This window comes from Balaenoptera borealis (genome assembly GCF_965194805.1).
Source record: "Balaenoptera borealis genome assembly, chromosome: 3".
Lineage (NCBI taxonomy): Eukaryota > Metazoa > Chordata > Mammalia > Artiodactyla > Balaenopteridae > Balaenoptera > Balaenoptera borealis.
In genome coordinates, this window is record NC_138866.1 from 75,663,656 (window position 1) to 75,677,527 (window position 13,872).

The window sequence follows — 13,872 nt, forward strand, 5'->3', positions numbered from 1 at the left end:
TTTGTTGTCCATTCATCAGTTGATGGAGATTTAGGTTGTTTTACTTCTTGGCTATTATGAATAATGCTGCCATGAACATTCATATATATGTTTTGTGTGAATATGTTTTTAATTCTCTTGGGTTTATACCTAGGAATGGACTTGCTGGGTCATATGGTCACTCTATGTTTAACTATTTGAGAAACTGCCAAATTGTTTTCTAAAGCAGCTGCACCATTTTACATTTCCGCCAGTAATGTGTGAGTGTTCAAATTTTTCCAAATCCTGGTCAGCACTTGGTGTTGTCTGTCTTTTTTTTTTTTTTTAATGGGAATTATTTATTTATTTATTTATTTTATGGCTGTGTTGGGTCTTCGTTTCTGTGCTAGGGCTTTCTCTAGTTGCGGCAAGTGGGGGCCACTCTACATCGCGGTGCGCGGGCCTCTCACTATCGCGGCCTCTCTTGTTGTGGAGCACAGGCTCCAGACACGCAGGCTCAGTGATTGTGGCTCACGGGCCCAGTTGCTCCACGGCATGTGGGATCTTCCCAGACCAGGGCTCGAACCCATGTCCCCTGCATTGGCAGGCAGATTCCCAACCACTGCGCCAGCAGGGAAGCCCTTGTCTGTCTTTTTGATTCTAGCCATGCTACTGGGTATGAGGAGGTATCTCATTGTGATTTTAATTTATCTTTCCCTAAAGACTAATGATGTTGAGTGTGTTTCATTTGCTCACTTACCATTTGTGTATCTTCTTCTGAGAAATGTCTATTCAAATATTTTGCACATTTAAAAATTCAGTTTTATGTGTTTTTATTGTTGAGTTGTAGGTGTTCTTATATATTCTGGCTACTAGACTCTTATCAGATACATAATCTGCAAATATTTTTTCCCATTCTGTGACCTTTGGCTCTCTTGATAGTATCCTTTGCAACACAAAATTTTAAAATTTTGATGAAGTCCAATTTATTTTTAATTTTATTGCTTATATTTTTGGTGTTATATCTAAAACATACATAATCCAAGGACACAAAGATTTAAATCTATGTTTTCTTCTAAGAGGTTTGTAGTTTTACATCTTACATTTAGGTCTGTGATCCATTTTGAGTTAATTTTTTGTAGGTGGAGTGAGGTAGGTGACCAACTTCATTCTTTTCCATGTGGATATCAAGTTGTCCCAGCACTATTTGTTGAAAAGTAATACACTCTTTGGGAGTACCTAGTTTAGCAGTATTTTTTGTAATTAAAAATATACCAATCTTATTTCCCAGAAATCCTTCCTCTACTTTATGGAATACTGATGTGACTGTATAGAGAGTTATATTCAAGGACATTTATTGCAGCATTGTTTTAATTGAAAAATATTGGATACAATAAAGCGTCTTAATTGAATAATGGGTAAATAAATTGTGATATGTTCATATAATGGAACACAATGTTCCTGTTAAATAGAATGATGTAAAATTATACGTATCGACTTTGAAAGATACCATGATATTTTACTGAGTTAGAAAATATTTATTCTTTTAGCTGATGTTTCTTGAGCTCTACTGTTTGCTAGTCACAATGCTATGTGCTCTATGAGTGTTGACTCATAACAACCCTATGAGATAGTTGTTATTATTATCCCATTTTACAGATGAAGTAGCTGAAGTTTGTAGTATTCAAGCAACATGTTGAAGGTCACAAAGCAAGCAGATAAGCTAGGATATGGTAAGTCTGACTCCAGAGTTTGTACTTTACCTAAGGCATTAGTTCCATATACATATATATATATGTATTATTTGGCAATGAAGGTTTGCATGAGCATAGTGAAAATCCAGCAGAATAACTAGCAAATTTTCCATGGTCAGAGTTAAAAGATATGAAGGAGAGCAGAAAAAACATGTGCTGAGAACCTTCTGTGTGTTTTTACTGTGTTATTGTCCTTACATAAATTATCTCATTTAATCCTTATGACATTGTTAAAAATATGTTATATACCCATTTTTCAAAATAAGACCCTAAGAATCTAAGTGTTAAGTACCTTTCTCAAGTTGCACAGCAGAAGATGAGGTGAGGCTCTCCGGGTTTAAAGAGCAGCCTAAGCAAAGGTGTGGAGATGACAGAGGGTGGAGTAGTTAAGTGACTGCCAGACTAGAGCTGAGGGTTCGTGTTGGGAAGCGATGGAAAACAAACACAGTGGGGCCATGTTGTGAAGCGTGTTGAATACCAGACAGAGGAATTTAGATATGTAGCCTCTGAGGAGCAGAGTGAAGGATTGGTGGAGATGAGAATGAAGATGGTAAATCCTTCATCTTTATACACTTCTTCATTGCTTGACTTTGTTACAACAACTACATATTATTTTATAAGTAAAAAATTGAGATAAAGGTATTTGATAAACATTTTGGGCTCTTATTCTATGCTAGATACTGTACTAATGTTGATTTCCAATAACAGAGACCCTCACGAACACACCTGTAGTTGAACAAAGATGGGTTTATTGGCTTTTTGCAAAGAGAGAGAACATATGCCATGAGGAACATGGGGCATCTCAGTAGAAAGACGTTAGAAGGGATTTATTATATGATTTGGGTTTGTGTTAGTTGACTTTGGGGAGAATTGAAGGGAATAGAGATTTTCTCTGGATGCTGTCAGAAAGCGGAAGGAAGTTCTGTGATTGTGTATCTTAAGTGTTATCTAGAAGGCACTTGGGCTAAAGCTTTACTTGGTAAGGAGACAGCAGTCATTCATATTAACCTAAAGAGAGGGATGTTCGGTCATTTTTTTTTTGTGGTTGGGACAGTGTTTTGATTTTGTCTGTGCTCAAACATGATTCTAGAGTGGTCTTGTTTTGTCTTGATCCATCATGCTCCATGCTCATATAGCGACCTTGTCTAATGTTGGCGTTCTGTGAACTTGTTTATGTTCAACAGGTTTACACCAAGACCTGACTGATAGTGCCAGGCCAGCTCCCAGATTCCAGGGGCTGCTTTCCTCTCTGACACTGTGTGTTGGGAATCCAGAAATGAAAAAGGCAGTTGCTGTCCTCAAGGAGCTCCCTCAAGGGGAAGTGCATGTAAATAAATAAATTACACTAGAGTGTGGTACTTATAATAACAGAAATGTTAAAAGCAACTTCAACAAGTTATTTAGCATGTATTCAAGTTTTATTTCAAAATTACCACAAAGGAACTATATCTCTAAGAAAATTTGTTGAAAGAGTTTCTTCTGGTTGAGAGAGTTTTTTTTCTCTATTTCTTTTAATAGAGAGAAAGTGTATTTAGATGAGATTGTTAGACCAGGTATAAGAAAGAAGTGTCTCTTAAAGATTATAGAAAGGTCTCATGGTTTTTAAAAGTCACTGCACCTTGATACAAACTGCTATATATAAAATATATAAACAATAAAGTCCTACTGTATAACACAGGGAACTATATTCAATATCCTGTAATAAACCATATGGAAAAGAATATGAAAAAGAATATGTATATATATGTATTACTGAATCACTTTGCTGTACACCAGAAACTAACACAACATTGTAAATCAACTATACTTCAATTTAAAAAAAAAAGATACTCTTTGTAAAAGGAAAAAAAAGTCACTGCATGTTTAAAATATATTAAACATGTGCAGTCTTTGTATATCAATTATACTTAAATAAAAATGTTAAAAAAGTCACTGTACCTTTAACCATTTGGTAAAAGTCATTAGGCTTGTCCTAAAACTTATGATAAATCTTTTAGGAGGGACTTCCCTGGTGGTGCAGTGGTTAAGAATCCACCTGCCAATGCAGGGGACACGGGTTCAAGCCCTGGTCCGGGAAGATCCTACATGCCACGTTCCAACTAAGCCTGTGCACCACAACTACTGAGCCTGTGCTCTAGCGCCTGCGAGCCACAACTGCTGAGCCTGCGTGCTGCAACTACTGAAGCCCGGGTGCCTAGAGTCCGTGCTCCACAACAAGGAGAGGCCACCACAATGAGAAGCCCACACACTACGATGAAGAGTAGTCCCCGCTCACTGCAACTAGAGAAAGCCCGTGTGCAGCAGTGAAGGCCCAATGCAGCCAAAATATAAATAAATAAATAAACAAATTTATTAAAAAAAAGTCTTTCAGGAAATTCTAGTTTCCCCCATATAGCAATCCCATATTATCATTTCAATAAGGACAGCCTTTAAAAAAATTTTAGTGCATGTCCAAATCCAATGAATTAGGGTTTGAGTAGTCACCATAGGTATTTAAGATGAGCACACTTCCAGGAAAAAAACCATGGCCTCTAACTAGTCAGAATGAGGACAAAAGACCATTGAAAGAACTTACACATCTCCACCTTATTCTTCATTAGAACTTGGAAGTATGACACATCTTTGGCTTGTGAATTTTGACTAATTCTCATTCCAAACAGGACATTTCTCAGGGCAAGTTTCATGTCCTTATTACAAAGACTGTAGATCAGGGGATTAAGGAAAGGAATCATTATTGAATATACCAGTGTGAGAATTTTCTGCATCAAAGTTGAGATGCCATATGTAGGACTCACATACATCACCATGACTGTCCCATAGAAAAGAGACACCACAGCTAAATGAGAACCACAGATGGAAAAGTCCTTTCTCCGGCCAGCTGCAGAAGGGGCCTGAAAAACAGCTCTGAACAACAGGGTGTAGATTGAAGAATCTACGTTAATAGTGAAAAAGAGGACAAAGGAACTCTGAGTATAGAAAATAAATTCAGTAATGGGGGCTGGAGCACAGGACAGAGCCATCAGTGGGTCCATGTCACACAGGAAGTGATCAATGATATTGGGTCCACAGAAGGGGAGTTGGGAGATGAAAAAAATGGGGATTGGGTAGCCAAGGAATCCAATGAGCCAGCAGAGGGACACCAGCGTTCCACAGAGCTTCCTAGTCATGATGGTGGGGTAGTGCAGTGGGTGGCAGATGGCAAATGATACACAATTACTGCCAGGAAGAGACATTCAGCTGTGCCCAGGGAAAAGAAGAAATGGAACTGGAGGAAGCAGCGAGAAAATGAGATGGCCTGGGTTTTGGAGAGAATGTTGACTAGCATGTTAGGAACAGTGGAGGAAACATACCAGATCTCCAGGAAGGCAAAGTTTCCCAACAGAAAGTACATGGGGGAGTGTAGTCGTGGGTCCCATCTCACTGCACAGGTAATGGCTCCATTCCCCAGCAAAGCCAAGGCATAAACCACCAAAAACAGTGAGAAGAGCAGAATCTGTATCTCCCAGCGACCAGGAAATCCCAGGAGAACAAACTCAGTCACAATGTGTGTTGCCAACCTGTTCGTGGGTCTTAAATCTATGAAGAAGAAAGACATGAGTGTAACCCAAGTTGCTTTGCTTCCTACATATCTTTAGGATTTTATTGAAAGGGAACTTAAACCTTACAGGAAAATATTGAATATATGAGATATTTTGAAACCAGGTGGGATTAAATCTCACCTTATTTTGAATTGATTGTGGATCTAAATCTCAGTATTATTTTGCTAGAAACCAATGCAGCAAGATCCATATCAGTTTGTACAACCAGTGGTATAAATTTCTTTCTTTTTAATTTTGATCCTTAAGAAGACCCTTTCTGATTTTGGTCTGTTTTTCTAAAGTTGATTATGGGTCTTCATGCACAAACTCATCCACTTTCTCTTATTCAGCATAACTTGTTAAAATCAACAACAACAGATATTTTGAGGACAGCTGGTCTGAGGTTGAGCTAAGCCTTTGGCAACAGAACAGAATTAGTTGACTTAACACGTGGAGATAAAAATTACTCCAGAATATTAGCTTTTCAGAATGGCCTAATCAACTGAGTTAATTGTGACAGACATCACTACACTCAAGACTCAAGGCTGTTTCTAAGTTTTCCTTTAAAATTTTCTTTTAAAATATCAGTCTAACCAGTTGAGTGATGCCTAAAAAAATACAAAAGGCCCAGTATATCATAAATATTTGCTTTAAAGAATGTGAGAATATTATTTTAAAAATATCCCTATTTATAAGTGTTTATTTTTATATTTTTTACTCATACTATACAAAAATGAACTATCTTACTTTTTATATTTGGATCCTACCTAGATAAAGAAAATGGTGTTTCAATACAGAGGTTTAGTTCATTTAGTAAGTAGTTTTGGATGATAAAAACAAATAAAGGGATCTGAGATCAATGGGGTTTTATCTGCAATTTTATCTGGTAAAATCAATTTTGTTCTCTGAAAAGGAAGAGAGCACATTTTCAAATATTTGGACAGGCATGTGCTTTTCAGTAGCATTTAAAAATTGAATAAAAAATGTATAAATCTTTGTGTTTAAACAACAGAGTAATCTTGTAATTGATTAATATTTAAAAAGCACTGATTGAGTCTTAAAAATAATAGTTTCAATATTGAGTTTTCTTGTTAAATTCAGATCTCCCGCCTTGTATATTGGAAGTCACCAGTCATAACTTTCTTAGGGATAGGAGATAAGAAATTTGAAAGGCAAAGAAGAATAGAGAATTTGAAAGAAGGATCATGTATGATACTTAGGAAAAAGTATTTCTTTTTGGGTCTCCATAGTTGGATTTATTACCGTAGGGGAAAAATGAGGGGGAAAAAAGTAGATGCTTCAGGGCTGTACACCGCAGTGCTGGCGCAGTAAACAGGCAAGCAGGGCAGCAGCCTGGCATTCACATCAAACTGGAGAGCAGCAGCGCGGACAGGACATGCTAACAGGTCGCTGGGGTCGGGCGCCGGGAATCCGCCCCCAGCCGCGCCGCCCCGCCCCGCCCCGCCCCGCCCCGCCCCGCCCCGGAATCCGCCCCGGAATCCGCCCCCACCCCACCCCGCCTCAGCAGGGCCCAGGCGACGCACGGTGACGTCAGCGCGCCCGTTAGGCACGCGGGTCTCCGCCACAGGAGGGCGCCCGGGCGTCTGTGGAGGAAGAGCAGGACTGAGCTGGTATTTTCCTGTGGGGAGATGAGAGAGGCTGGTCAACCCTGAGGTACTGAGGCGTGAACATCCGTATCAATTCGGTGTTAAGATTTTTAATCTCGTGGTTTGAGCACTTTTAACATTTCCTCCTTTCGCTGTCGCTAATGTTTTCCTGAGGGGAAAATTGCAAACCGTGAGCGGTGTGGTTTCAATCATGAGAAACTCTGTGGAAAGGCCCCTGCCTTTCCCAGAGTTAATATTTATTGTCTCCATAGTTTTGCCCTTTCCAGGATGTCATAGTTGGAATCATATAGTTTGCAGCCTTTTTTAGATTGCCTTATTTCACTTAGTAATATGCATTTAATATTCCTGCATGTCTTTTCATGGTTTGATAGCGTATTTCTTTTTAGCATTGAATAATATTCCATTGCTGGATGTACCACAGTTTATTATCTGTTCACCTGCTGAAGAACATCTCAGTTGCTTCCAAATTTTGGCAATAATGACTAAAGCTGCTAAAAATATCTGCGTGCAGGTTTTTGTGTGGACATAAGTTTTCACCTCCTTTGGGTAAATACCCAGGAATGCTGTCACTGGATCATATGGTAAGAGAATGCTTAACTTTGTAAGAAACCTCCAAATAGTCTTCTGAAGTGGCTGTACCATTTTGCATTCCCAACCAGCAATGTGTGAGAATTCCTGTTGATCAGAATTTCTCTGATTACATATGATTTGGAACATCTTTTCATATGCTTATTTGTCATCTGTATGACTTCTTTGGTGAAGTGTCTATTTAGATCTTTAGCTCATTTGTTTGGTTTGTTTTCTTATTTTTGCATTAAAAAATTAATTAAAAATTTTATTTTTATTGAGGTATAGTTGATTTACAATATTATATTAGTTTCAGGTGTACAGTATAGTGATTCAAAGTTTTTAGAGATTATATTCCACTTAAAGTTGTTATGAAATATTGGCTATATTCCCTGTGCTGTACAATATTGGCTATATTCCCTGTGCTGTACAATATATACAATATATATATTTTATACATAGTAGTTTGTACCTCTTAAACCCCTACTCCTATCTTGCCCCTCCCCCATTCCCTACCCCCGCTGGTAACTACTAGTTTGTACTCTATATCTGGAAATCTGTTTCTGTTTTATTATATTCATTCATTTGTTTTATTTTTTAGATTCCACATATAAGTGATAACATACAGTATTTGTCTTTCTCTGTCTTATTTCACTAAGCTTAATACCCTCCAGGTCCATCCATGTTGTTGCAAATGGCAAAAATTTCACTCATTTTTATGGCTGAGTAGTATTCCATTGTATATGTATACCACATCTTCTTTATCCATTCATCTTTTTTTATCTCTCTATTGCTTATGTTTCTTTTTTTAAAATTAAATTAAATTTATTTATTTTTTTATACAGCAGGTTCTTATTAGTTATCTATCTTATACATATTAGTGTGTATATGTCAGTCCCAATCTCTCAATTCATCCCACCACCACCACCTCCCCACCAGTGTCCCCCCTTGGTGTCCATACGTTTGTTCTCTACATCTGTGTTTCTATTTCTACCTTGCAAACTGGTTCATCTGTACCATTTTTCTAGATTCCACATATATGTGTTAATATACAGTATTTGTTTTTCTCTTTCTGACTTACTTCACTCTGTATGACAGTCTCTAGGTCCATCCACGTCTCTACAAATGACCCAATTTCGTTCCTTTTTATGGCTGACTAATATTCCATTATATATATGTACCACATCTTCTTTATCCATTTGTCTGTCAGTGGGCATTTAGGTTGCTTCCATGACCTGGCTATTGTAAATAGTGCTGCAATGAACATTGGGTTGCATGTGTTTTTTGTTTTTTCTTTTTTTTGAAAAGGTAGTCTTTTTTTTTTTTTTTTTTTTTAATTTATTTATTTTTTTTAATTTTTTTATTTTTTTTAAAGCACTTTTCTTTTTTTATAGCTACTTTATTTATTTATTTTATTTTATTTTTTTATTTTTGACTGTGTTGGGTCTTCGGTTCATGCGAGGGCTTTCTCTAGTTGAGGCAAGTGGGGGCCACTCTTCATCGCGGTGCAGAGACCGCTCTTCATCGCGGTGCGCGGGCCTTTCACTATCGCGGCCCCTCCCGTCGCGGGGCACAGGCTCCAGACGCGCAGGCTCAGTAGTTGTGGCTCACGGGCCCAGCTGCTCCGTGGCATGTGGGATCTTCCCAGACCAGGGCTCGAACCCGTGTCCCCTGCATTAGCAGGCAGATTCTCAACCACTGCGCCACCAGGGAAGCCCAGAAAAGGTAGTCTTTTTAATAACTGCTTTTGTCACCAGGTTAAGTCATGCAGTTACAAAGTAGGTAGAAATTTCTGAAAGGATATTATTGTTAAAAAAAGAAAAGCTCATTCTTACGTAAATATTATCGAGTACTTCATTGGGACACTACTGTTCAAAAGGCCCTGGCCAAACAACTCCCAAACAAAACACAACCCCAGATTGTTTCCAGCCCACTGGGAATGAAACCATGTGTAGAAGACAAGGCCTCTAAATGAGGACACAAAGTCAGGGCGAGTCGGGACCATTGGCAATGCTCAGAGCAGCCAGCCAGACTCCAAAGAGGGAACACAAGTGGTTTTTTTCTGGGACACTCTACTTGAATTATTGTTCAATTAGTCAACACAATAGATCTTCAAAAGAGGACAGTTAATTAACATGATAAGGAGGTTACTGCATTCTTTGGACTATATGTCATAATTGTGGTTAGTAAATTCCGACAGTCTTAACAAAAATAGCCTCCATCATTTGCAGGTATGAAGATAACTTAATTCTCTGCCGGGCTTTTTATTTTTGCTGGATGACAATATGCAATTGTCAAGTTATAAATGATACTGTTTTATGTTATAAAAATACTAGCTTTTTTCATTTATTATGTTTACAGGCATTCACTGCTTGAGTCAAGTTTAGTCTTGTTAAGTGATTTTATTACAGCAGCATGTACTTACTTTATTCTAAAAGAATAAAATGCATAAAGAGAAAGGTTTTTCTGTTTGTAACCTGTAAAATTGAGTTATTTGGCTGATGTAAAATACCAATAACTCACTTGAGGACCATGCCACCTCCTGAAAATGCCATATACCTCCTTCTTAAATGTGTCAAAGCACCTGATAGATCTGTCAAGAGCTGAAGTGGCAAGTGACTGACTACTCTTGGACAAAAGGAGCTTTCCCAGGGCTACAGCTGACTGTGCTGGGAAACAGCCATGGAGCAAGGCAACACAGGCAGAGGGAAAAGACTTTATTTAAAGGCAAAATACCCAAATGGCTCTCTGACATAGCTAATTTCTACTATCACTTATTAGCTTATATGTGGTCCCCTAACTTTTTTCTTAAGGGGCTGATTTGGATTGACTTGTTGAGAATGGTGTCCGTTATCTATTAAGTCATGAGAGAGAGATTTCTGCGGTTACATGTAAACTTGTGATAGGTCTGCAGATGAAGAGGTGAAGAGGGTAGTGAAGAAGTCAGCTGCAGTCCGGTCCAGTCTATGTGAAGGTCACACCAGCTTCATTGTACACCTTGAAGACTTTCTCGATGGCGTTGACATAGGCAGCTGTTCTCAGGTCCAATCCCAGGTTATACTTCATGGCTGTGTCCATGATTTGCCTGGCAGAGCACTCCATGGTGTAAGCTAAGCCAGAGTGCACAATGTCTTTCTCAGAGGCACCTGATATCCTGTCTTGGAACTCTGCTGTGGGTACAATGGGAATAGTTCCAACGTGCTTTCCAAGTTTCCTTTCCAAACTCTCTTGAACAGACATGAGTAAATGGTAGTTAGAATCCCTTTCATATTTGAAGATCAAACGGCCATAGCTGGCATGATTTAGATTCTTCAGCCACTCAAAGTAAGATACTGTCACTCCTCCAGTAGAGATCTAGAATAACCATGATATACCTCTCTAGGAAAATCTTATCAGCTTCTGGAATTGTCGGTCTGTTGGCATCTTCAGCAATGATCTTGGTTTTGACTCTGGGTGCATTGGACTTGGTCAGCTGCTTCTCGATGGCAGCAGGGATCAATATGTCACAGTCTGCCTCCAAGATGCTCGCTTCCTAGATCTTTGCTTTGGGGAAGCCCAGGATTGTTCTGTGTTGCAATTTGAAGTCTTCCAGTTCCTTTGGGTCATTACCATCTGGATTCCATATGCTCCCGTCAGATTCAGCAACACCAACACATTTAGCACCGAAATGATGTAAATATCTCATAGAGTGCAGGCCCACATTACCAAATCCCTGAACAACAAATGTTTTATCTACAAATCCTGGTGTCATTCCTAAAATACTCATGAAAGAAGCTTCATTGGTGAAGTTTTCAATCCCATGGAAAATTCCCCGACCAGTAGCAGAGATCCATCCGTGGATTCCACCCTGACTGATGGGCTTACCGGTAACACAGGCATGGGCATTAATATCATAGTGCCCTATGGTGCTAGCATAGGTGTCAGCAATCCAGGACATCTGCCTCTTGCCTGTGCTTATGTCTGGGGCAGGCACATCAATGCCAGGACCAATAAAGCCCTTCTTTGACAGCTCCATGGTGAACCTCCTTGTGATCTTTTCCAACTCATTATCAGTATAGTTCTTGGGATTGATCTTAACACCAGCTTTGGCACCCCCAAGTGGCACATCAACCACTGAACACTTATATGTCATCAGAGAAGCCAGAGCTTTTACTTCATCTACACTCACATCAGTGCTGTAACGGATACCTCCCTTGCAGGGCGTGCGGTGCTGGCTGTGCTGGGCCTGGTAGCCCTTGATGACCTCCCAGGAGCCGTCGTCATGCTGGATGGGAAAGGACAGGCTCAGAACATGGTTGCAGGGCTTGATGATCTGCAGGATGCCATGCACCCGGTTCCTCTTCTGTTCCTCGCTGTCCCGGGTCTTGAGGTCCTCCACCAGCTTGTCCTCCACGATGCTGGTGCCACGGTCAAAGAAGCTTTCCACCATTTTGAAGAAGTTGGGGTCTTGTTTATGGTTTCCTTTGCTGTGCAAAAGCTTTTAAATTTCATTAGGTCCCATTTGTTGATTTTTGTTTTTATTTCCATTTCTCTAGGAGGTGGGTCAAAAAGGATCTTGCTGTGATTTATGTCATAGAGTGTTCTGCCTATGTTTTCCTCTAAGAATTTTATAGTGTCTGGCCTTACATTTAGGTTTTTAATCCATTTTGAGTTTATTTTTGTGTATGGTGTTAGGGACTCTTCTAATTTCATTCTTTTACATTTAGCTCTCTAGTTTTCCCAGCACCAATTATTGAAGAGGCTGTCTTTTCTCCATTGTATATTCTTGCCTCCTTTATCAAAGATAAGGTGACAATATGTGTGTGGGTTTATCTCTGGGCTTTCTATCCTGTTCCATTGATCTATATTTCTGTTTTTGTGCCAGTACCATACTGTCTTGATTACTGTAGCTTTGTAGTATAGTCTGAAGTCAGGGAGCCTGATTCCTCCAGCTCCGTTTTTCTTTCTCAAGATTGCTTTGGCTATTTGGGGTCTTTTGTGTTTCCATACAAATTGTGAAATTTTTTGTTCTAGTTCTGTGAAAAATGCCAGTAGTAGTTTGATAGGGATTGCATTGAATCTGTAGATTGCTTTGGGTAGTACAGTCATTTTCACAATGTTGATTCTTCCAATCCAGGAACATGGTATATCTCTCCATCTGTTTGTCATCTTTGATTTCTTTCATCAGTGTTTTATAGTTTTCTGAGTACAGATCTTTTACCTCCTTAGGTAGGTTTATTCCTAGGTATTTTATTCTTTTTGTTGCAGTGGTGAATGGGATTGTTTCCTTAATTTCTATTTCTGATCTTTCGTTTTTAGTGTATAGAAATGCAAGAGATTTCTGTGCATTGATTTTGTATCCTGCAACTTTACCAAATTAATTGATTAGATCTAGTAGTTTTCTGGTGGCATCTTTAGGATTCTCTATGTATAGTATCATGTCATCTGCACACAGTGACAGCTTTACTTCTTCTTTTCTGATTTGGATTCCTTTTATTTCTTTTTCTTCTCTGACTGCTGTGGCTTAAACTTCCAAAACAATGTTGAATAATAGTGGTGAGAATGGGCAGCCTTGTCTTGTTCCTGATCTTAGTGGATATGGTTTGAGTTTTTCACCATTGAGGATGATGTTGACTGTGGGTTTGTCATATATGGCCTTTATCATGTTGAGGAAAGTTCCCTCTGTGCCTACTTTGAGGGGGGTTTTATCATAAATGGGTGTTGAATTTTGTTGAAAGCTTGTTCTGCATCTACTGAGATGATCATATGGTATTTATTCTTCAATTTGTTAATATGGTGTATCACATTGATTGATTTGTGTATATTGAAGAATCCTTGCATTCCTGGGATAAACCTCACTTGATCATGGTGTATGATCCTTTTAATGTGCTGTTGGATTCTGTTTGCTAGTATTTTGTTGAGGATTTTTGCATCTGTGTTCATCAGTGATATTGGCCTGTAGTTTTCTTTGTTTGTGACATCTTTGTCTGGTTTTGGTATCAGGTGATGGTGGCCTCGTAGAATGAGTTTGGGAGTGTTCCTCCCTCTGCTATATTTTGGAAGAGTTTGAGAAGGATAGGTGTTAGCTCTGCTCTAAATGTTTGATAGAATTTGCCTGTGAAGCCATCTGGTCCTGGCCTTTTGTTTTTTGGAAGATTTTTCATCATAGTTTCAATTTCAGTGCTTGTGATTGATCTGTTCATATTTTCTATTTCTTCCTGGTTCAGTCTTGGAAGGTTGTGCATTTCTAAGGATTTGTCCATTTCTTCCAGGTTGTCCATTTTATTGGCATAGAGTTGCTTGTAGTAATCTCTCATGATCCTTTGTATTTCTGCAGTGTCAGTTGTTACTTCTCCTTTTTCATTTCTAATTCTATTGATTTGAGTCTTCTCCCTTTTTTTCTTGATG

General features: G+C 38.9%; 2 protein-coding genes and 1 pseudogene across 3 annotated transcripts in view; 1 reads left to right on the forward strand and 2 right to left on the reverse strand.

Annotated features, from left to right (window-relative positions):
* Window positions 1–311: 311 nt before the first annotated feature.
* Window positions 312–6,516, reverse strand: LOC309625461 (olfactory receptor 11H4-like). The gene is given in 2 exon segments (XM_082385034.1): window positions 312–4,914; window positions 4,917–6,516. Coding segments are annotated over 2 exon segments (1,062 nt in total). The 5' UTR covers window positions 5,308–6,516; the 3' UTR covers window positions 312–4,243.
* A 382-nt stretch (window positions 6,517–6,898) lies between these two features.
* The window catches only part of LPCAT4 (lysophosphatidylcholine acyltransferase 4), a 162,631-nt gene continuing 155,657 nt past the window's right edge, over window positions 6,899–13,872 (forward strand). The window contains exon 1 of the mRNA XM_082384986.1: window positions 6,899–6,964. The gene's annotated coding sequence lies outside the window, so the exon portion shown is untranslated. The remainder of the gene's footprint in view (window positions 6,965–13,872) is intronic.
* LOC309625449 (glutamate dehydrogenase 1, mitochondrial pseudogene) lies at window positions 9,205–13,826 on the reverse strand (annotated as a pseudogene). Its single transcript has one exon. The product of its transcript is annotated as a glutamate dehydrogenase 1, mitochondrial pseudogene (transcript).